General features: G+C 39.9%; 1 protein-coding gene across 6 annotated transcripts in view; it reads left to right on the top strand.

Moving 5' to 3' along the window:
* The window catches only part of LOC308611014 (transducin-like enhancer protein 1), a 74,029-nt gene extending 53,123 nt beyond the window's left edge, over positions 1–20,906 (top strand). The window contains exons 5-6 of one of the 6 annotated variants that reach the window (XR_014014746.1): positions 12,420–12,583; positions 20,508–20,597. Coding sequence is in view for 3 of the 6 variants with exons in the window: in XM_081259966.1 (XP_081116092.1) it covers positions 20,508–20,612 (105 nt within the window). In the remaining 3 variants the exon portion in view is untranslated. Of the gene's footprint in view, positions 1–1,621; positions 1,796–11,670; positions 11,789–12,419; positions 12,584–20,507 lie in introns of those variants that run through there. The other 5 variants (XR_014014747.1, XR_014014748.1, XM_081259966.1 and 2 more) reach the window with 5 other exon arrangements.
* The last annotated feature ends 617 nt before the right edge of the window (positions 20,907–21,523 follow it).

Below are 21,523 nucleotides of genomic sequence, written 5' to 3'. Positions count from 1 at the left end.
TTCATTGCAGCACCATTTACAATAGCCAGGTCATGGAAGCAACCTAAATGTCCATCGACAGATGAATGGATAAAGAAGATGTGGTACATATATACAATGGAATATTACTCAGCCATAAAAAGGAATGAAATTGGGTCATTTGTAGAGACGTGGATGGACCTACAGAGTGTCATACAGAGTGAAGTAAGTCAGAAAGAGAAAAACAAATATCATATAGTAATATGTATACATGGAATCTAGAAAAATGGTACAGATGACCTTATTTGCAATACAGAATAGAGACACAGACGTAGAGACAAATGTATGGATACCAAGGGGCTTTTGAAAGGGGTGAGGTGGGAGGAATTGGGAGATTGGGATTGACACATATACACTATTGATACTATGCATAAAATAGACAACTGAGGGGAACATACTGTATAGCACAGGGAACTCTACTTAATGCACTGTGGTGTCTTAAATGGGAGGAAAATCCAAAAGGGAGGGGATATATGTACATGTATGGCTGATTCATTTTGCTGTGCAATAGAAGCTAACACAACATTGCAAAACAGCTATACTCCAATAAAAATTAACAAAAAAAAGAAAAATACTACGTTACAGTTTGAATGACTGAATTTCTCATCAAAAACCATAGAGGCCAGAAGACAGTGTAACAACATCTTTAAAGTGTTAAAATTCCACATTCCAGCTAAAATGTTCTTCAAAAATGAAGATGAACTAACATGCACCCCAGTGTTCAAACTGTCAAGATATGGAAGCAACGTGTCAATCAACAGATGACTAGATAAAGATGTGGTATATATATACAATGGAATACTACTCAGCCATAAAAAAGAATGAAATTTTGCCATTTGCAACATGGATGGACTTAGAGGGTACTTATGCTAAGTGAAATAAGTCAGACAGAGAAAGGCAAATACTGTATGGTATCACTTATATGTGGAATCTAAAAAATAAAACAAACCAGCGAATATAACAAAAAGGAAACAGACTCACAATATAAAGAGCAAACTAGTGGTTACCAGTGGGGAGAGGGAAGTGGGGAGGGGCAAGATAGGGATAGCAGATTAAGAAGTACAAACTATTATGTATAAAATCAGGGACTTCCCTGGTGGTGCAGTGGTTAAGAATCTGCCTGCCAATGCAGGCAACATGGGTTTGAGCCCTGGTCCGAGAAGATCCCGCATGTCACGGAGCAACTAAGCCCATGCGCCACAACTACTGAGCCTGCACTCTAGAGCCCACGTGCCGCAACTACTGAAGCCACACACCTAGAGCCCGTGCTCCACAACAAAGAGAAGCCACCGCAATGAGAAGCCCGCGCACTGTAACGAAGAGTAGCCCCCGCTCACCACAACTAGAGAAAGCCCGTGCGCAGCAACGAAGACCCAACGCAGCCAAAAATAAATAAAGTTTAAAAAAAATTAAAATAAAATAAAATAAATAAGCTACAAGGATATATTATACAAACACAGAGGGAATATAGCTAATATTTTATAATAACTATAAATGGAGTATAACCTTAAAAATTGTAAATCACTAAAAAAATTATAAATCACTATGTTGTACACCTGTAACTTATATAATATTGTACCTCAACTATATCTTAATTTTAAAGGTTTTTTTAAATGAAGATGAACTAGAAACATTCTCATAAGAAAGAAAACTAACAGAATCTGTCACCAGTAGACCTGCTCTAAAAGATATTCTAAAGGAAGTTCTTCAGGCCTAAGAGACATGATCCCAGAAGGAAAGCTGAAACTTCAAGAATTAAGGAAGAACAACAGAAAAGGTAAATATCAGGATAAATAGACTATTTTTCTACTCTTAAGTACTTTAATATATGTATGAATGTTGAAACCAACAATTACAACATTGTATTTATAGATGTAATACATAAGACACTGATAAAGGGACATGATAAAGGGAGCTTTGTGGTTGCAAGGCTCCTGTGTTTCACTCGAAGTGATATTAAATCTAAATAGACTGTGAGAGCTGGGTATGTATGATATATTATAATCACTGGAGCGACCACTAAAAATGATGCAAAGCTACATGGCCAAAAGCCAGTAAATAAGTTAAAACAGAATATTAGTAAATATGCACAAATTCCAATAGAAGCCAGGAAAGAGGAGCAAGAAACAAAGACAAACAAGAAAATAATAAAATGTACAACTAAATCTAACCATTTCAATTATCACAGTAAATATAAATGGTCTATACATACCAAATAAAACAAAGAAATTCTCACATTCAATTTTTAAAAGACCAAACTATATAACAATATGCTGCTTTCAAGAAACCTACTAGGTAGATAGATAGGTAGATACATAGATAGATAGATAGATAGATAGATAGATAGATAGATAGATAGGTAATGCAAACACTAATCAGAAAAAAAGCTGGATTGGCTCTTTCAATGTCAGAAAAAGCAGACCTCAGAACAAGGAAAATTACCAGCAGTAAAGAGGAAAATTTTATAGTGAAGAATGGGGCAACTACCCAAGAAGAGAACAATTTTAAATGTATATGCTCCTAAGAACCCAGAGCTCCAGAATACATGAAACAAAAACTGATAGAAAAGAGATAGAGACAAATCCACAAGTACACCTGGACATTTAAATACCGCTCTCTCTGTAACAGGTAGACCAAAAATTAGCAAGGATATAGAAGACCAGAACAATACTATTAACCAACTTGACCATATTGACATTTATAGAGCACGCCACTCAACAGGAGCAGAATACACATTCATTTCAAGTGCACATGGCGTATTCATCAAGATAAGCCATATTCTGGGCCGTAAAACAAAACTTAACAATTTTTTAAAAATTAAAATTGTACACAGTATATTGTCTGATCATAAAATAATTAAACTGCAAGTCATTATTTAATGACTAGAAAGATTTCTGGAAAATTCCCAAATATTTGGAAATTACAAAATGCTGATGGAAAAAAATTGCTGATGAAAAAAATCAGAGAAGATCCAAATAAACAAAGAGACATATTAAGTTTAAAGACTGGAAAATTTAATTTAGTTAATGTTTCAATTTTCCCCAAATTGATCTGGACATTCCCAGCAGGATTTCTTATAGATTTATATGGAAAAGCAAAGAAAGTAGAATACCCAAAACAATTGAAGAAAAGGAAAGTAAAGTGGAGGATTCCCATTACCTGATTTCAAGGCTTAACTACAGTGACCAACACAGTGTGGTACTGGAGAAAAGAGAGACACAAAAGTCAATGGAACAGAACAGAGCAGGGATTGGCAAACTGTGGCCTGTGGGCCAAATGTGACCGACAGCCTATTTTGAAAATAAAGTTTTATGGAACATAGTCATGCTCATTCGTTTACATGTTGTCTATAGTTGCTTTCATGATACAGTAACTGAGTTGAGTAGTTGCAACAGAGACCATCTGACTTGCAAAGCCTAAACTATTTAATATCTGGCCCTTTAAGGAAAAAAATTATAGTCAATTCCTAAAACAGGGAGTCCAGAAATAGATCCAACACATAAATGGACAAATGATTTTTGATCAAAGTGAAAAGCCAAATCAATGGAGAAATGATAAGACTTTTCAACAAATGGTGCCAGAATAATTGTGCATCCATTTGCACCCCCCTCACAATAAAGACCAACTGATTCTTGACTTATACCTCACACACTCCAAATTAACTCAAGACTGATCACAGACCTAAAGGCAAAGTATAATACTAAAACTCTTAGAAGAAAACACAAGAGAACCTTTGTGATTTTGAGCTAGGAACAGAGTTTTTAAATATACTATCCAAGCAAGATTCATAAAAGATCACATTGATAAATTGTACTTCATCAAAATTCTGAACTTCTGCTCTTTGAAAGATACTGTTAAGAGAATGAAAAGACAAGCCACAAATGGGGAGAAAATATTTGCAAATCAGATATTTGACAAAGGACTTTATCCAAAATATATTAAAAAAACTCTCAAAACTCCACAGTAATAAAACAAACAACCCAATTTTAAAATGGGCAAAAAAAGATATACAGATGGCAAATAAGCACATGAAAGATGCCCCACATCACGTCATCAAGGAAATACAAATTAAAACAATGAGGATGGACCTAGAGTCTGTCATACATGGTGAAGTAAGTCAGAAAGAGAAAAACAAATACTATATGCTAACACATATATATGGAATCTAAAAAAAAAAATGGTTCTGATGAACCTAGGGGCAGGACAGGAATGAAAATGAAGATGTAGAGAATGGACTTGAGGACATGGGGAGGGGGAAGGGTAAACTGAGACGAAGTGAGAGAATAGCGTTGACATATATACACTACCAGATGCAAAATAGCTAGTGGGAAGCAGCCACAGAGCACAGGGAGATCAGCTCAGTGCTTTGTGTCCACCTAGAGGGGAGGGATAAGGAGGGTGGGAGGGAGACGCAAGAGGGAGGGGATATGGGCATATATGTATATGTATAGCTGATTCACTTTGTTATAGAGCAGAAACCAACACAACACTGTAAAGCAATTATACTCCAATAAAGATGTTAAATTAAAAAAAAACACAACAACAATGAGATACCACTAAACACCTATTAAAATGGCCAAAATCCAGAACACTGACAACACCAAATGCTGGCAAGGATGTAGAGGAACAGGAAATAATCTGTAATGTTTTGTAATGGACAAAAGCCTTGACAGACAGTTAACCAAAGAAAGATACACAGATGACAAATCAGCACGTAAAATGATGTTCAATATTATTAGTCATTAGGGAAATGCAAATTAAAGCCACAATGAGATAGTAGTATAAACCTAATAGAATGCCTAAAAACCAAACCAAAACAACAACAACAACAACAACAAAACTGATGTTACCAAGTGCCAGTCAGGATGTAGAACAATTGGAACTCTCATTCTCATACATTGCTGGTGGAAATGCAAAATGGTACAGCTACTTTGGAAAACATTTTAGCAGTTTCTTATAAATTTAACAGACTTACCGTACAGCCCAGTTATCCCAGTCCTAGGTATTTACCTAGTGAAATGAAAGCCTCTGATGACACAAAAAACCTGTACGTGCATTTTTCTCATTTTTCTCTCATTTTCAGCCTTGATCCTGCCACCAGATGTCTCAACTGCTTTTGGCTTCTCAGCTTGACTCTCAGTTTTTCTTACAAACTTTCTTTATACCTCTTCCTAATCATCCTGTTCTTTGCTGCTTCAGTAAGTTACGCATCTTAGCATCAGCCCCTGGAACATAACCCCTAGCACCAGCAAATACTCCACATAGGACTACTAGTTTCAATTATAAGCATGATGTCATGCAAGCCCATTGCTCTGTTTTATCCATAAACATTTTTTTAAATAAATACACAATAGCATGTACTCTCTAATGGGCCCTCTACTAATTTTTAACACACTGGAAACTACCAAACTATGAAGTTTTACAAAAATTGGAATAAAACTTCTCTAATGGCTCTGTTTAACTGAAGAAAATCCTGAGACGGAAAGACAGTACATAAAAATAAATTGTTAAATTTTACAACCACTTATCTATATATATAAGGACTTTCCTAATGCTCTTCAAAACAAGTCAGAAATACAAACAAGGGGGCTGGGGCTCAAATGTAAGATTAGATCAGCTTTTTTTTTTTTTTTTTTTTGGCAGCACCGCAGCCTGTGGAATCTTAGTTCCCCGACTAGGGATGGAACCCGGGCCCTCAGCAGTGAAAGTGCAGATTCCTAACCACTGGACCGCCAGGGAATTCCCTAGGTCAGCTTTTTTTTTTTTTTTTTTAAAAAGCTACTTTTTTTGGTGTATGTGTTCGAGTTTAAAATTTTTGACCCAACCTCCCACCAGCACTATATTATCACACAAAATAAATATAAAATTACAAAAAGTGCTACTTAGGAATAAGAAGGGTATCCTGATGTGTATAGGACTGACATGCAGCCTAACCTTGGGGATATGGCTATCAGGGAAAGCTTTGCAGAGGAAGTGACATTTAGGCTGAGACTGAAAGAGTGAGTTTATTTGAAGAAGAACGTTTTAGACAGGGAAGTACACAAGGGGGTTGAAGTGGGAAAGCACTTGCACTATGAGGAACTGAAACAGACAGTACAGTGTGGTGGTGAAGTGCCCAGGTTCCAAAGTCAAATGGCCTGGGTTTGAATCCCAGCTATGCCCCCAACTTGCTGTGTGACCTTGGAAAAGTTACATAACCTCTCTGGACCTTGGTTTCCTCATTTATACCTACCTCATAGGGTGTTTGTAATTGTTCAGTAAATATTAGCTTATTATTATTCTGACTGGTGAGATTAAAATGAAGCGGTACTACAAGATGTTGGAGGGCCACAATATCACAGAGGTTTTTAGGCCCTATTAAAGATTTAGGATTCATTCTAAATGTAATGGAAAACTATTGAAGGATTTTAAGTAGGGGCGTGGCCTCATGAAACTTGTGTTTTAAAACATTAATCAATTGACAAATATTATGCTTCTGCTTTGTGGCAAAAAAAAAAAAAAGACTCTCATGAGCTAAACTTTTCCTATCAGTCCAGGCTTCTTTTCATTCTCTCCTTTGTCTCTTGATCTTCTCATATGTGATAGTCACTTTCTGGTAAGTATTAAGCCAATTCGAAGTTCAGCCCTCATAGGAGTGTTCTTCCCTTTCCCCTCTCGCTTCTCAAACACAGTGTCCCAGTGTCAGGGAAAGTCTACTACTCTTCCCTGGAAACACGGGAGTACAGCTGGTCTCCGTACTCTTTTTCTGCTGGTCTTCAATTGAGCTCTTTCACCCTGTTTATCTCTAATCCATCCCTGACTGTTAGTTTCTGTCCTTCTGGAATCCACTTGGGATCAACAAGCACCACCAGCAACCTCCATTACGGTCATCATCTCAGTGGCTCCGGTGTCCCTTGGTCTTGCTTTCCTCACAGTACTCTAGGGCTACACAGGGACTGTTGAACCTCTGCATTCTAAAAACAGACCACTGAGAACGAGCAGCATTTGGGGAGGAGTTTTACCCAGACACTTGCCTTCACAGATGCTCCTTCGTTGTCTACTCTCCCCTTCCCCACCTCCACATCAAACTTAGAGCTTCTCCAAGGTTTGTACCTGCCATCAGGCTCAAAGGGTCTCAGATCACCTTCGCACTATCTGAATATTTCTGTTACATCCTCCCACCTCCACACCCCTACTCTCAATGAAAGTGCTTTCTTTTACTTCATCATTTTCTCTGGAGGGAGTTTCCCCTCTATCTTATGGTTCTTTATGGTGGAGAACATACTGGTGGAATGGCTACAAGGGAATACGACTGGATTTGGGAAACATGATTGGGGTTAGGATGTCTGTGAAACAAATCCACATTAGTTTATTATTAAAATACCACCTCCATTTAAATTATTTGTTTATTGTCTGTCTCCACAAGATACAAGCTCCAAGAGGGGTGGGTGTCCCTTGTCTGTCTTCTTTACTGCTACATCGCCAGCACCTAGCACAGACTGCTACTCAACAAATATTTGTGGAAAGAATGAAAAAAATAATATGAGCAAACCAATAAATAATGAGTGACTTGTGCTATTGGCACTAGGATCCATTGGAGCACTCTGAGCAGAGGATTGAAGCAATCAGATTTGCAGGTTATCAAATGTCTTTGTATGGACTAAATGTCCCTTACAAATTCACATTTTGAAACCCTAACCCCAATGTGATTGGTATTAGGAAGTGGGCCTTTGGGAGGTAATTAGGATTAGATGAGGTCATGGAGGTGGAGCCCTCATGAATGGGATTGTACCCTTATAAGGGTCAGGATAGAGCTTGCTTCCCCCTCTGTTTTCCACCATCTGAGATTGCAACAAAAAGATGGCCATCTATGAACCAGGAACTGGGTCCTCACCAAACACTGAATCTACTGACTGGCACCTTGATTTGGGCTTCCCAGCCTCCAGAGCCAAAAGAAATAATTCCTGCTATTTATAAGCCACCCAGGGCTTCCCTGGTGGTGCAGTGGTTGAGAGTCCGCCTGCCGATGCAGGGGACACGGGTTCGTGCCCCGGTCTGGGAGGATCCCACATGCCGCGGAGCGGCTGGGCCCGTGAGCCATGGCTGTTGAGCCTGCACGTCCGGAGCCTGTGCTCCGCAACGGGAGAGGCCACAACAGTGAGAGGCCCGCATACCGCAAAAAAAAAAATAAATAAATAAAATATAAGCCACCCAGTCTATGGTATTGTTAGAGAAGCCCAAACGTACTAAGTCTTCAAGTTGTCATGTCATCATACACAGCAGTCTGTATTACCCTCCCAAGTAACAGTTATTAATTCTCAAGTATATGTATTTCAGTGGAAGAACTCATTACTGTAGATATTCAAATCTATGAACAACCTCCCCAGAAGAGCTGAGGAGATGTCACAAACCTAAGACTGCCTCCTCCTCTCTCTACATCACCTATTTTTACCCACTCCATCTCCTCACATCGTAGCCCTTTAGTCAGCTGCACTAGTTAGCCATTGTAACCCTTTCCGAGAATTTCAGCTGAGATCTGGATACACAGCCCACTCTGATGTGGTATTTGCATTTCGTGCTTAATTTGTCTATAACATTACAAATTCCACACTCCTACATTTCTACTGTTATAATCATAATACTATTTTGGTACTTCTCTTCTGCAAGTGAGATTAGCATTTCTATGTAAAATAGAAAAACTGTTGGTCGTCTCCCTAATGTGTCTAGGGGCTTCATCCAAGCCTGAAGTTTAAATTCTCAGCACCTGGGACAAGGCATCTGTTTATGCAGGTTTCTCAGTGCACTGAAGTGCTGCTGTGGACTCCTGCCTGGGTCTCTTCATGTCAGCGGATGACCTGGCTGACTTTTCCTTTGGTAACATAGAAGGAACCTGAGATCAGAGACACCATTGGGAGTTTTCTCCTAAAACAACATCTCTTGTTCCTAAACCTTATAGGATTTTCCAACAGAATGACAAAGCATGGAGGCTGCACCATTAAAGGAGGTGCCAGGAAGCCAGTGGGCCTAGTGTCCAGAATAAAGAAAGCTTAAGGGCTTTGCAGCTAGTGCTCACACCCAGAGCAGAATCAAGGGAGTGTCTCAGGAAGGGGCCTAGAAGAAGGCAGAAGAGCCCCCAACACATTTCCATCAAGATTGGGGACATTTACTCCTGATATTCATGAAGATTTCTGGTATGACTGTTGGTGACTGTGTGACTGTTGGTCTCATTTTATGAAATCTTGCTGTCAGAGAACTAAAGTTTTAAGCAGGACAAAGAAACAAACAAACTTTTCAGACAGGGTCAGGAACATGGAGAGAAACTTCCCAGATGACCTTTTTGGGCATATTTTTCAATTCCATAACTCTAATTCTGACCTTAAAAATCTACAAGTTGGGGCTTCCCTGGTGGCGCAGTGGTTGAGAGTCCGCCTGCTGATGCAGGGGACACGGGTTCGTGCCCCGGTCCGGGAAGATCCCACATGCCGTTGAGCGGCTGGGCCCGTAAGCCATGGCCGCTGAGCCTGCGCGTCCAGAGCCTGTGCTCTGCAATGGGAGAGGCCACAGCAGTGAGAGGCCCGCGTACTGGGAAAAAAAAAAAAATCTACAAGTTGTTCATCAACTCATTTCAGTGTCCGAAGAGTGAGGAATAAATTGGGAAACTGCATCAAAATTTGGATGTATCCAGGCAAGAACCCAGACTGAGAAGACATTGGTGGAAGCTGGAAAAGAGGGCAAGAGGCCAAAATCACAGATTGTGGAACTCCAAATTAACTCATTTCAGGGTCATCTAAGCAAGGACTCTGGCTTGCATGTCAATCCACAGCCCTTATACCCTAACAGAAAGAAAAGTGTGAAGTCTTTACCTTGCGGGGGTAGGGGCAGCTGTTTCCCCAGAAATCACCTGAGGTTGAGAAAGCAACAGTGAGAACCTGGGGCTCCTCTCGACCTCCAGAACCTTCTCTCTGGTCTTCTGGCACCTGGCATGTCCCAGGGACTTAATTCTGATCCAGTCTACTCATCTTTACCTGCTCTTTTTCAGCATGGCCAATATTCCTCTCCCTTTACCTCATCCCTTCAAAGCAGGCTCTGGGCTAAGGGAGTTCAGGATGCCTTTAGGTGATATCCTTTCCCACGGCTGCCATCCCACTGAGCTGTCTGCTGCTCCAAGGCATGCCCAAATGTCAGGAAACTGAGCCCATTTTTCCTACGTTGAAGCAGGTGACTTAAAAGGAATAATATTGTAATGAAATTATAGATACTTTTTCTATCTTAAAAAATTTCAGTATGGTGGTATTATTATTTATATTATAATAAATAAAATAATATTTTCTTTAAATATTTTATAAATTCCTAAGTATATTTTTCCTAAAATAAACAAGTATATATTTAAATACTTTTATATAAATAGCTTAAACATAAACACTTAACCTATTGCTATAACAAAATACTATTTTGATATAAATGTTTCAGGAACAAGTTTTTCCACACATATTCTAAATATACCCTAATCATGCTTCTATTCTCTATCCCAGCCTAACTCCCATTAGAATGTAAGTCCCTCCTCCACAATGATGTGAGTCCTCCCCATCCTGCCAGAATATAAGCTTCATGTGAGCAGGCACTCCTTTTTTGTTCACCGCTCTATACCTAGCTCCAAGAACAATGCTTGATAAACAGTAGTCACTCAATAAATATTGCTGAATAAGTGAAGGTACATCTGCATGCATCTTTACCCAAAGACAGGAACACGAAAGAAAGAAATCAAGTGGAGGCAATAAGAATGCATATGTTACTTGGGTCTTGTTACAGTATTAATAATGGATAACATGTATTAAGCACTCATTAGGTAAATACGTTAGGCGCTATGCTAAACACTTGATATGTAAAAATATGATATAGACACTATTATTAATTTTATTTTTTTTAAATCTGAAGAAAACAATTTTTGAGAAGTTAGTGTTGTTATTATGTACCTATATATAATATCTTTTTTAATTTAGCAAAGTACTAAACCATCTTCAGGAGTTACTCTTCATAATAAAATTAGAGAATAAAACAGTGTTCAAGTTCTTCTTATTCGGATTCTCAAAGTCACAAAGGAAGTAAAAGAGGTGCAATAAGGATTTTGATTCCTTAATTCTAGTATATGGCCAAAGCAGCTCAAAATTCTTCCCAGAAGACAAATACAAACATCTGTGGTACTGTTGCCCATGTCACAAGGTTCTGGTGCAGGAAAGTTAATAAGTGATTACAAAATTCTTTGTAAATACAAAGTGCTATAGAAATGCAAAACATCTACAACAACAATAATTAGTTCTAATCACCATCTCTCTTCTGTGTGCAGCTGTCTCTCAGAATTCACTTTGGGAGTTGAATCACCCCATCTCAACAAATAAAGCAACCTCCCTCTTTCTCAGACCTTACTAAGAAGCCATCCCTCATTCCTCCCCCCAGCCATGCCCAAGCCACCCTCCACCCCCTACACACATCCTTCTCCCACATGATGAGCGAAGGCTGAATGCTGACATTAATGCTCTCCTGACAGCAGAAAGCAGTGATCAGACAGGTTGAATGATTCAATGGAAATTTAATCGGATCTCATTTTAGCTATGTGTAAGAAGCAACCTGCTGTGAACTAGAATTGTAATGCTGGAAGTTATCTGATTCCTACAGGCCTCTCTTCCTTCTCTGCCCTGGTGAATGACTGCTAAAGGAATTTAAAGCATGTAAAACATGATAAACACTGATTTGTTGCCTTGGCCATTGAACTGGACATGTTGCCTTCTTGCAGGTAAAACTGAAGAGGAGTATGATAGATTCTAAATTTTATTTATAAGGGTGAAGCTTTTAAATGTACTCACTTAAGTTGCTTCTTGAGGCAGTAATGTCCTATTTCCTTTAAATTAGACTTCCAGCTTTGAACCCAGTTTATAAAGCAAAGCAAAATGAAACAAAAACCTAGACAAAGAAACCTCTGTCAGTAGAACACTTTAGCAAAGACTGATGACCTGAAGAAAAGGGTTGACAAGATGCGATTGGTCAGTTCACTGCTCTGAAGGAGAGGCATCCTTTATTTGTGGCTGCCTAGGGAAGGCCAGTTACAACGCAGAAAAGCTAAGAAATGGTAGGAGAAAGTGGAGAAACAAACAGGAAAAGAGTGAAAAACTGGACATAAGAAAAATGGAAGGTATAGAAGAAACAGCAACTTTTACAGTTGATTGTGCCACAGTTCAAGAAGAGTATAGCGACCACTGTTACACTGTTGGCCCCCACGTGATCTCCCAGTATTTGCCTCTGTGTAGTCCTCTTTCTTAGAACCTGAGTTGGGAGTATGACTTATTTTAATTAACTGGAAGTGGCAGAGTGATGCTCTATCAGTTCTTGTTCCAAGCCTTAAGAAGTTCTGCTTTTGTTCTCTTCAGAGCCATGATCTGCTTTATAAGAATGCTGTTAGCCTGCTGGAGCTATGTGGAGAGGCTGTCAGAAAAGCCACATAAGAGGGAGAGGTCCTGAGAGACAAGCCTGGCCATCCCAGTGTCTCAGTCAAGCCCAGGCCCCTGCTGACCTGCCAGCTGGATGAATCCACGTGAGTAGCCCATCAGTAAGGTGAACAGAAGGGTCACCCAGCCAAGCCCAACCCAGATTGCAGAATTATGAGCAAATAAAATGTTCATTGTTTTAAGCCACTAATTTTTGGGGTGGTTTGTTATACAGCAAAATATAGCTCCTGGCATGTTAAAATGAAGTCAGTGATCAACACCCAGTGACTCTACTCTCTGAGACAGTATTGTGTGGACTGAAGACGCACGTCTGGGACCAAAGCAAGCTTGGTTCAAATCCTTACTTTTTCACTTTTTAGCTCTTATGGCCTTGGGCAAGTTATTTAATCTTTCTGGGGCTCAGTCTTGTTATCTGTGAGTGAGAGAAATATTTCTTCTCTCACAAGATAGTTAAGAAATGAAATGAGTGAAAGTTTGGGGCACAAATTAAGTACCCACCAAATCTTATATTATTTGTTATATTCCATTTCCTTCCTGTCGTTCCCTCACCCCCTGAGGGGATAAAAGTGATCCAAACTACATTAACTTTTTAGGGTAGCCCTGTGACCTGCTAAAGGCAGTTCTGTCATAGGTCAGTTTTGCACTGCATATGTACATTTGGCAAACAATTGTTGTGTTTATATGAAAAAGAGGTAAACTCCTAAAATACAGGTGATGGACTTTTAAAATGATAGCAGGTTTGTGGGGCACTGCTGGAGACAATGCACATGTGTCCATGTCCCAGACAGCCTACACCTGCTCCTCTGCAGTATCACAGCTGTTTATTAGACTAAGCTGGGGTCACCAAAGAATACTGAAGTTACATTCAGCTTATTTTATTGCAGAAGGCATGAAGGCACATGCTGTATTTCCATTTGGTTTTCACAAAAATGCATTACTATCTCAATGGTTTGTGAAGTTCACTTAGGCAAAAATTGCAGATTTTGAGGTAGTACTGCATAAACTTTGGTGTTTGTTGAGTCCTTGTCTTCATACTGGAAAGAAGAAAGTCCTATATTGAGTGACTAAATTATGTGCAGACACCAAGAGAAAACACACACATGCACACACACGAAAGAAAGGATTAAGGAAAAAAGAAATAAACCTGCTCTGGCCTCAGTTTCCAATTTGTTAAATGAGAAAGCCAGACTAGAAGGTTCTCCAAGGTCACTTCCAGCTCTGAGTTTTAGCAGACATCTCAAATTCTGTGCATTTATTAGCGCTTTGTGAGATTAAAAACACAGGTTGTTCTCCAGCAAAACTTTAATTGCAGAGCTTTAATTAGAAAAAATCAAAATACTCTTTCAGATTATGCTTTTTTAATTTTAGTTTTAATTGTGTTTTTATTGTTTCCATATTATTTTAAAAGAGAGATGAAAGCTGCAGTTTGACAAATTGCTACATCCGTCTGCTTGCCGTACAACTGCCCTAGCAAGTTAACTTAAAACAACTTTCTAAAATGTACTTTTAATGAGAAACTTAGACCCTTGAAATTTGAATAAAACATTTTTTTTCCTTCAGACTTCTTATAGGGCTGTAGAGTTTCCATACCTCAGTGCCAAGAGCATGGCAGAGGAATTTCACTCAGCTTAGTAATTACCTTGTGCTAGTCTAGCTCAAAGTTGTTTTTCTCTTAATGGCTTAAGAGAGCCATTCAAATGCTTTGATTCTAGTAATACAAGTTTTAATGGGCAAGGCAGGTGAATGCCCATGTAATGTTTAGCCTATTAAACTGGCCATATCCAAAGCTTATGCAGAGTAAATTCTTACTAGGGACTCTGAATAAGGGCAGATCAACGTGGACAAAAGCTTGAGAAAATAAGAGAGCTAAAGTAAGTCTGCGAATGTCCTTCCTCTCTCCAACTAAGATCCCGATTATAGTGGACATTTATTTTTGCCTTCTTTCATGGCGAGGGGAAAGAGCTCCCCAAAGTCTCCCTGTGTGCTTCCAGAATGTTGATTCACCCGCAGGCTTCACAGTGGACCATGTATATGAGACCACGGTTTCTCAGACTATCTGTGGTGAAGGACCAGTTTGCTTCATCTCCCACACCCCCATCCACTGTGGACTGGTACTTGTATATAATATAGTAAAAATGAATCACTGGAAAAATGACACACAAACTATGACATACAAAATATAAGCCTGTTTTTATTATTAAATTTAATGACTCTCTCAAATTGCAGTACAAGTTTCTAACCCTCCTCAGTTTCTATACTTACCTTTTTTTTAACATCTTTATTGGAGTATAATTGCTTTACAATGGTGTGTTAGTTTCTGCTGTATAACAAAGTGAATCAGCTATACATATACATATATCCCCATATCTCCTGCCTCTGGCATCTCCCTCCCACCCTCCCTATCCCAACCCTCTAGGTGGCCGCAAAGCACCGAGCCGATCTCCCTGTGCTATGCGGCTGTTTCCCACTAGCTATCTGTTTTACATTTGGTGGTGTATATATGTCCATGCCACTCTCTCACTTCATTCCAGCTTACCCTTCCCCCTCCCCGTGTCCTCAAGTCCATTCTCTGTGTCTTTATTCCTGTCCTGCCCCTAGGTTCTTCAGAACCATTTTTGTTTGTTTAGATTCCATATCTATGTGTTAGCATATGGTATTTGTTTTTCTCTTTCTGGCTTACTTCAGTCCATATAACAGACTCTAGGTCCACCCACCTCACTACAAAGAACTCAATTTCGTTTATTTTTATGGCTGAGTAATATTCCATTGTCTAAACTTATCTTGGTGTAGATGGTAACAAAAATGTGGAAACAGGCATTGGTCCATGGACCACACTTTGAGTAGCACTGACCTAGACTAGGCCAGTAGTATTCTCTGGTTCCCAGTAATTATTTCATGGGTGTTCTTATGACCTGAGCTGGTCCCAGTCACTCGAATGTTGGGACTTTGGTTGAGAAACTGGGACAACAATTCTGTTTTTCCTGGCTGGATGCCACCTTGGGACTATAAGAGAAGTGGCTTGAGAATGAGTCAACACCAAGAAAGCAGAACCAAGAGGTAGCAAGTCAGAAACTGAATCTGCTCCTGTGTTATAGAGAAATAGAAGCCAGTAAATTAAAAATTTTGCTCAAGCTAGTATTCATTAGGTTTTCTATCATCTGCAAGAGAAAGAGTCCTATGTGATATAATTTGCATGTTTCCCCCTAACTCTCAGTCACCTTGCCAGTCATCTTTCCAAAACAGAGATCTGGGAATGCCATTCTTCTGGTTATGAAAACCTTAGCTTCCCACTCCCTTGGTCCAGAGTTCAGGCTTCTTAAACTGTCATTCAAAGTCATTCACAGTTGAGTCCCCTTCTTTCTCAGCCTCATTTTTTTGGCTACTCTCATCCTCAGACACATGCCCAATGCTTTAGTGTGACCACACATGCACTTTTATATATGTTATAGGTTTGCTCATGTTCACTTTGGCTGGATTGCACTTTCTCTTCGCACACCCTCCTCTGATTTTCTAAGAATAGGAACTTGAGAACATAAGGTGTTCATTACTTTTAAATGTTAAGCATTATGCATCACCATCATTCCTGCTGACTCAAGGGCTAATTTTGAGAGTGTTGGCAGGAGGGCAAATTGATGCACCCAGACATTTGACAAAAACTGCATTTAGACTCCAAAGCTTTCATTTCATAGGGAGTCTGATATGGTTATATTACCAAAATCTCAGAAAACAACAAACTTAGACAAAGTGTGACTTTAAGTTATTGCAAAAATGAATAAGCAAGAAATGAAAACATATGTCTGCAGCAAAATGTGTACATAGATGTTCATAGCAGCTTTATTCATAATAGCTGAAAGTGGAAACAAACCAAATGTTCATCAGCTGATCAGTGTATAAACAAAATGTGGTATATCCATAAAATGAAATATTACTTGCCATGAAAAGAAGTGCTGATACATGGAACAACATGGACTAACCTTGAAAACATTATGCTAAGTGAAAGAAGCCAGATATAAAAGGCCACATATTGTATAATTCCATTTATATGAATGTCTGGAATTGACAAATCTATAGAGAAAGTCGATTTGTGGTAAGCTAGGGCTGGGGAGAGTGATGAGATTGAAGGGTGAAGGCTAGGGGGAACAGAGTTTCTTTTCTAGAGTGATGAAAATGTTCCCAAATTGATTGTAGTGATGGATGCACAACATTGTGAATATACTAAAAGTCATTGAACTGTACACTTTTAATGGGTGAATTATATGGTATGTGAATTATGCCTCAACAACGTGCTTTGTTAAGAAAAAGAGTTTATAGGAGCTTTATTCATAGGTGCCAAAACTGGGAAGCAACAAGATGTCTAAGGTGAATGGATAAATCAACTGTGGTACATCCAGACAACTGAATAGTATTTATTCAGCACTGAAAAAATGAGCTATTAAGCCATGAAAATACATGCAGGAACCTTAAATGCATATCATTAAGTGAAAGAAGCCAATCTGAAAAGGCTACCTACACACTGTATCATTTCAACTATATGACATTCTGGAAAAGGCAAAACACTGGAGACAGTAAAAAGATTGGTGGTTGCCAGGGGTTAGGGTGGAGCGTGCAGTGAAGAGGCAGAGCACAGAGGATTTCCAGGGCAGCGAAACTACTCTGTGTGATACTACAATGGTGGAGACATGTCACTATACACTTGTCTGACTCACGTAAACTATGGGCTCTGGGTGATAATGATGTGTCCATGTAGGTATGATTGTAACAAATGTCCCACTCTGGTGCTGCATTTTTTTTTAATATCCTTCCTCCCTCCCTCCCTCCTTCCCTCCCTCCCTCCCTTCTTTCCTTTCCTTTCCTTTCCTTTCCTTCCTTTCTGCTGTGTTGGGTCTTCTTTGCTGCCTGCAGGCTTTCTCTAGTTGCAGTGAGCAGGGGCTACCCTTCGTTGCGGTGCACGGGCTTCTCATTGCAGTGGCTTCTCTTGTTGCAGAGCACGGGCTCTAGGTGTGTGGGCTCCAGTAGTTATGGCTTGCGGGCTCAGTAGTTGTGGCTCACAGGCTCTAGAGCACTGCCTCAGTAGTTGTGGTGCACAGGCTTAGCTGCTCCGTGGCATGTAGGGTCTTCCTGGACCAGGGATCGAACCCATGTCCCCTGCATTGGCAGGCGTAACCACTGCACCACCAGGGAATCCCTGGTGCTGGATGTTGATAGTGGGAGAGGTTATATGTGTGTGTGGAGGGGTGTTGGGGGGGTCAGATGGCATATGGGAGCTCTGTGTTTTCTGCTCAGTTTTGTTGTGAACCTTAAACTGCTCTAAAAATTAAAGTCTAAAGAAAGAAGCAAAGGAGGGTGAGGAGGAAGGGGGTGAGGAACAGGAAGAGGGCCAGGGCAAGGATGGAGAGGAGGAGGAGGTGACCTCACAAGGCCCGTCTCAGTTGGCACCACGTCTGAAATTTTCCCTGCCTCTCTCTCATCTCCCTCCTGGCGGAAGAATTAATTGCTCTTTCATCTGTATTTTCATTGTGTTCTTATTCCTACTTCTTTTATAGTTCATATCACTTTATTATACTTGTTTGCAGGCCTTACTTACTGAACTATGACCTGCCTGAGGGCAGAGGCAATGCCTTATTTTCTTGATATTTCTACTAGAAATACTACATGGTAGAGTTCAATGAAAGTGTGGTGTGTGTATGAACGAAGAACATCTTAAAGCGGCAGTGTTCAGTTCAGTTTTAAATAGAATCTGTTGTTCTTCAGGTTTTTTGGTAACCTAAAAAAAGCTCCCTCTACGTGGCTCATCCCTGGGACTGTGGCCAGTGTGTGAGCGAGAGCACTGAGGACATGTGACAATCCTAGACGAACGACTTATCCCTACTGAGTCTCCTCCAATAGGCAGTGTACTATTCTAGTAGAGCTTTTGGAAAATACTCTTTCTTGGGGATAATCTAACCATGTGCAGCCTGAAATCTGGGACCAGACTTCTGTGTAGTGACGAAGGTCAACTGGGAAGATGTCATTGGGTGGAGAGGAGAAGATCTCACTCTACTGAAAGCCACCACTGCCACCTCAGGATGGCTGCCTGAAATGCTCTGGTGAGAGCTTTATTACAAGGCTTTGGGGTTAGATATATGTAAAATGTGTGACATGTGTTCCTGGGAGGGATGACATTTTAAGCTTTTATTATTCATTTATACCTTACTGAGAATCATATGTAATAGAGTTCTTGAAAGTAGGTTTTAAGAGGGCAATAGAGAAAACTTATCAAGATAGTGGTGCTGAGAATGAAAAGGAAAAGGTACCTAAGAGGTGATAGGATGCCAAAAATAGCTTTTCTTTACTTCCCAAATTTGGCCTCATTTAATGGATAAAGTGAATATTCTCAATCACATAACCACTTTAATTTTAGTACCAGGGCATACTTTTAAAGAAGTCACTTATTTATATTGTTTAAAATAGTAACATTGAGAATGTGAGGAATTTAGTAGGCAGGGCTCTACTACTTACTTGCTGAACGATCTAAGGAAGTTTCTTCCCGTCTCTGAGCTTCATTTTTATTTACTGATAAAATGGGCACAATAATACCTGTACTGTTTACATCACAGGATGTTTGTGAAAATCCACTGAGATTGCTGAAAGCAAAATGTTCTATAAATTAGACAAATAAATTTATAATTTATCATTGATGTTAGTCTAGGAAGGATAAGTGCTGTGAACTTCTCCTACTAAATACCAATGGAGTTTATTTGTGGTTGGTACAAAAAAAAAAAGAAAGAAAAAAAAAGTGCTGTACATTTAGTCCTTTGTTTCTTTCAATTTTGAAGGAGCTCTACCAGGTTCTGAAAAGGAATCTTATTAACATTTTGGGAAAAGCCTTTTTATTGAAACTTCTTGTAAGTTTTACACGCAAGGCACACACATGTATGTAAGGATATCTAGCCAACATGTGCCCTTTTAAAAGAGAAAAGCTCTTCTATAACCATCTTCTCCAAGGATCGTTAATTTGTATCAGAAAATTGGAGAGGCATGCAGGGATACCTTCCTAAGGAGCATAAAATGTCTGAGCAGTTATCACCCATAGCATCTGTCCCTTCTCTGATCTATTCCAGAGATCACTTGCCAATTCACAAATGCCATGGGGGACCTCTCCTGTGCGGTTATGTAACTCTTGACCTGTGTAGGGCTTGCCCCTAAAACTGCACCATGAGGTCCTTAAGGACAGAGCCTGCGACTTACAGGTACTGGGGTCTCCTAGTTTCCAGCAGGAAATATTTATTAAATGAAAACTTGGCTGAGGCTGCATATCAAGGTCAGGAGGAAGTGGTGCCTCTTGGCAGATTTTATCCTCAGGGTAGGTTACCTGTTCCTGCATAATTGAAAGAAGACTCTGTGGGTTTGAAGGCTGTCTAACCCTTTCACAGGAGATCAAGTAACTGTGCTAGGCCATGGGTGTCAAATAAAGGGCATCACAGTTTAAGAAAGACATGAGAAATTAGGAGACAGTTCAGAGAACAGCTATCATGAAGATAAAGAGTTTAGAAAGGAAGATGTAGGAAGAGGGGAGGGAAATACTGGGATTATTTAAACCTGACAAGAGGAGCCTGAAAAAAAGCATGGCAGGTAGTTGATTTTCAAACATTTATGGGGATGATTATATAGAGCAGAGCTTCTCAACCTTTGTGGCAAGGCACACTTAAGAAAAGATGATATTTACAGGGCCCACAAGGATAATCAGGTAAGGCTGCTCAAGACTCGATTCTTCTCTAAGGCTTTGACATTCCTGGGTCCCACCGTGCCACCAGAGGACTTAGCACAGCCTTTGGGTAGTGTTATGGACAGAATATTTGTGTCCTACCAAACTCATATGTTGAAACCCTAAGGCCAACAATATGATATCATAGTATTAGGAGATGGGGCCTTTGGGAGGTGATTAGGTCACAACACTGGAGCCTTCGTGAATGGAATTAATGCTCTTATAGAAGAGACCTCACAGAGCTCTCTCACCCACTTTTTCTGCAGGGTTGCTGGGAGAAGACAGCTGTTGACGAACCAGGAAGTAGGTCTCACCAGACACAGAATCTGCTGTTGCCTTCATTTCGGACTTCCCAGCCTCCAGGACTATGAGAAATACGTGTTTGTTGTTTAAGCACCCAGTCTATGGTGTTTTGTTACGGCAGCCCAAACTGACTAGGACAGGGATTTGTGCACATGTTAGAAAATTGATGTCCCCTAGTCAGGGACTGTCTGTATTTTAGGTAGAGTAGGAAGAAGTAGGGTCAAAACAAAAGATGGAAGATTGGAATAAAATGAGAAAACACTTTATTCTTAGATTTGAAAATACCAGATTGGTTTGTCAAAGGGTGCGTGTGTGTGTGTGTGTGTGTAGCATGTCCTAAAAGTCTTTATGCAGTTTAAGCTTCACTAACTTCAGAAAAATAAGTGCTACAGACTTATCCTCAAGATCTCGTGAAAGTTTAATTATTTACATTTATTTTATAGTAACTTTAGTTTTATGAATGTTGAACAATGAATTCTTCATTTTAATTATTTGAGTCAGCCCCTCTGACTGAAGATGGTAACGGCTGACTGCAACAAAAAGCAAAATTCCCTATTCAACATTCACAAAACTGGATAAAAGAACTTTTAAGTTCTTTAGAACTGGGTTTGCGTAGTGAAAAGATTCTATAGGAAAGATGGATTTAAGGACATATATGATCCTGAGTATAAATGTGTGGGTACAAGCAAAACTTCCAGACAGTATTTCAGACACTTAAGGCAGTGGAATTGGTGAGACCCAAGTCAAGTTTCTATCAAACAGTAGAGGGGACCCAGGTAGTATCTGGGTTACCGATGGGACAAGCAGAAAATTTCATTACTGTAAATATATGAAACCATGAAAGGATGGAGTTGGAAAATAGGATGGCAGGGTAGGGCAGAGGGACCTGGAAGGCCCAGCAGGGGCGGAAGGGGTTGCTGGACTGGTGGGTGGGGGAGGGGCCGTGGACACACCCTCTCCATGTTGTCCCCTCCCCCAC

Source organism: Mesoplodon bidens, assembly GCF_964165515.1.
Source record: "Mesoplodon bidens genome assembly, contig: HAP1_SCAFFOLD_49, whole genome shotgun sequence".
NCBI lineage: Eukaryota > Metazoa > Chordata > Mammalia > Artiodactyla > Ziphiidae > Mesoplodon > Mesoplodon bidens.
This window is presented reverse-complemented; position numbering and strand designations above follow the sequence as displayed.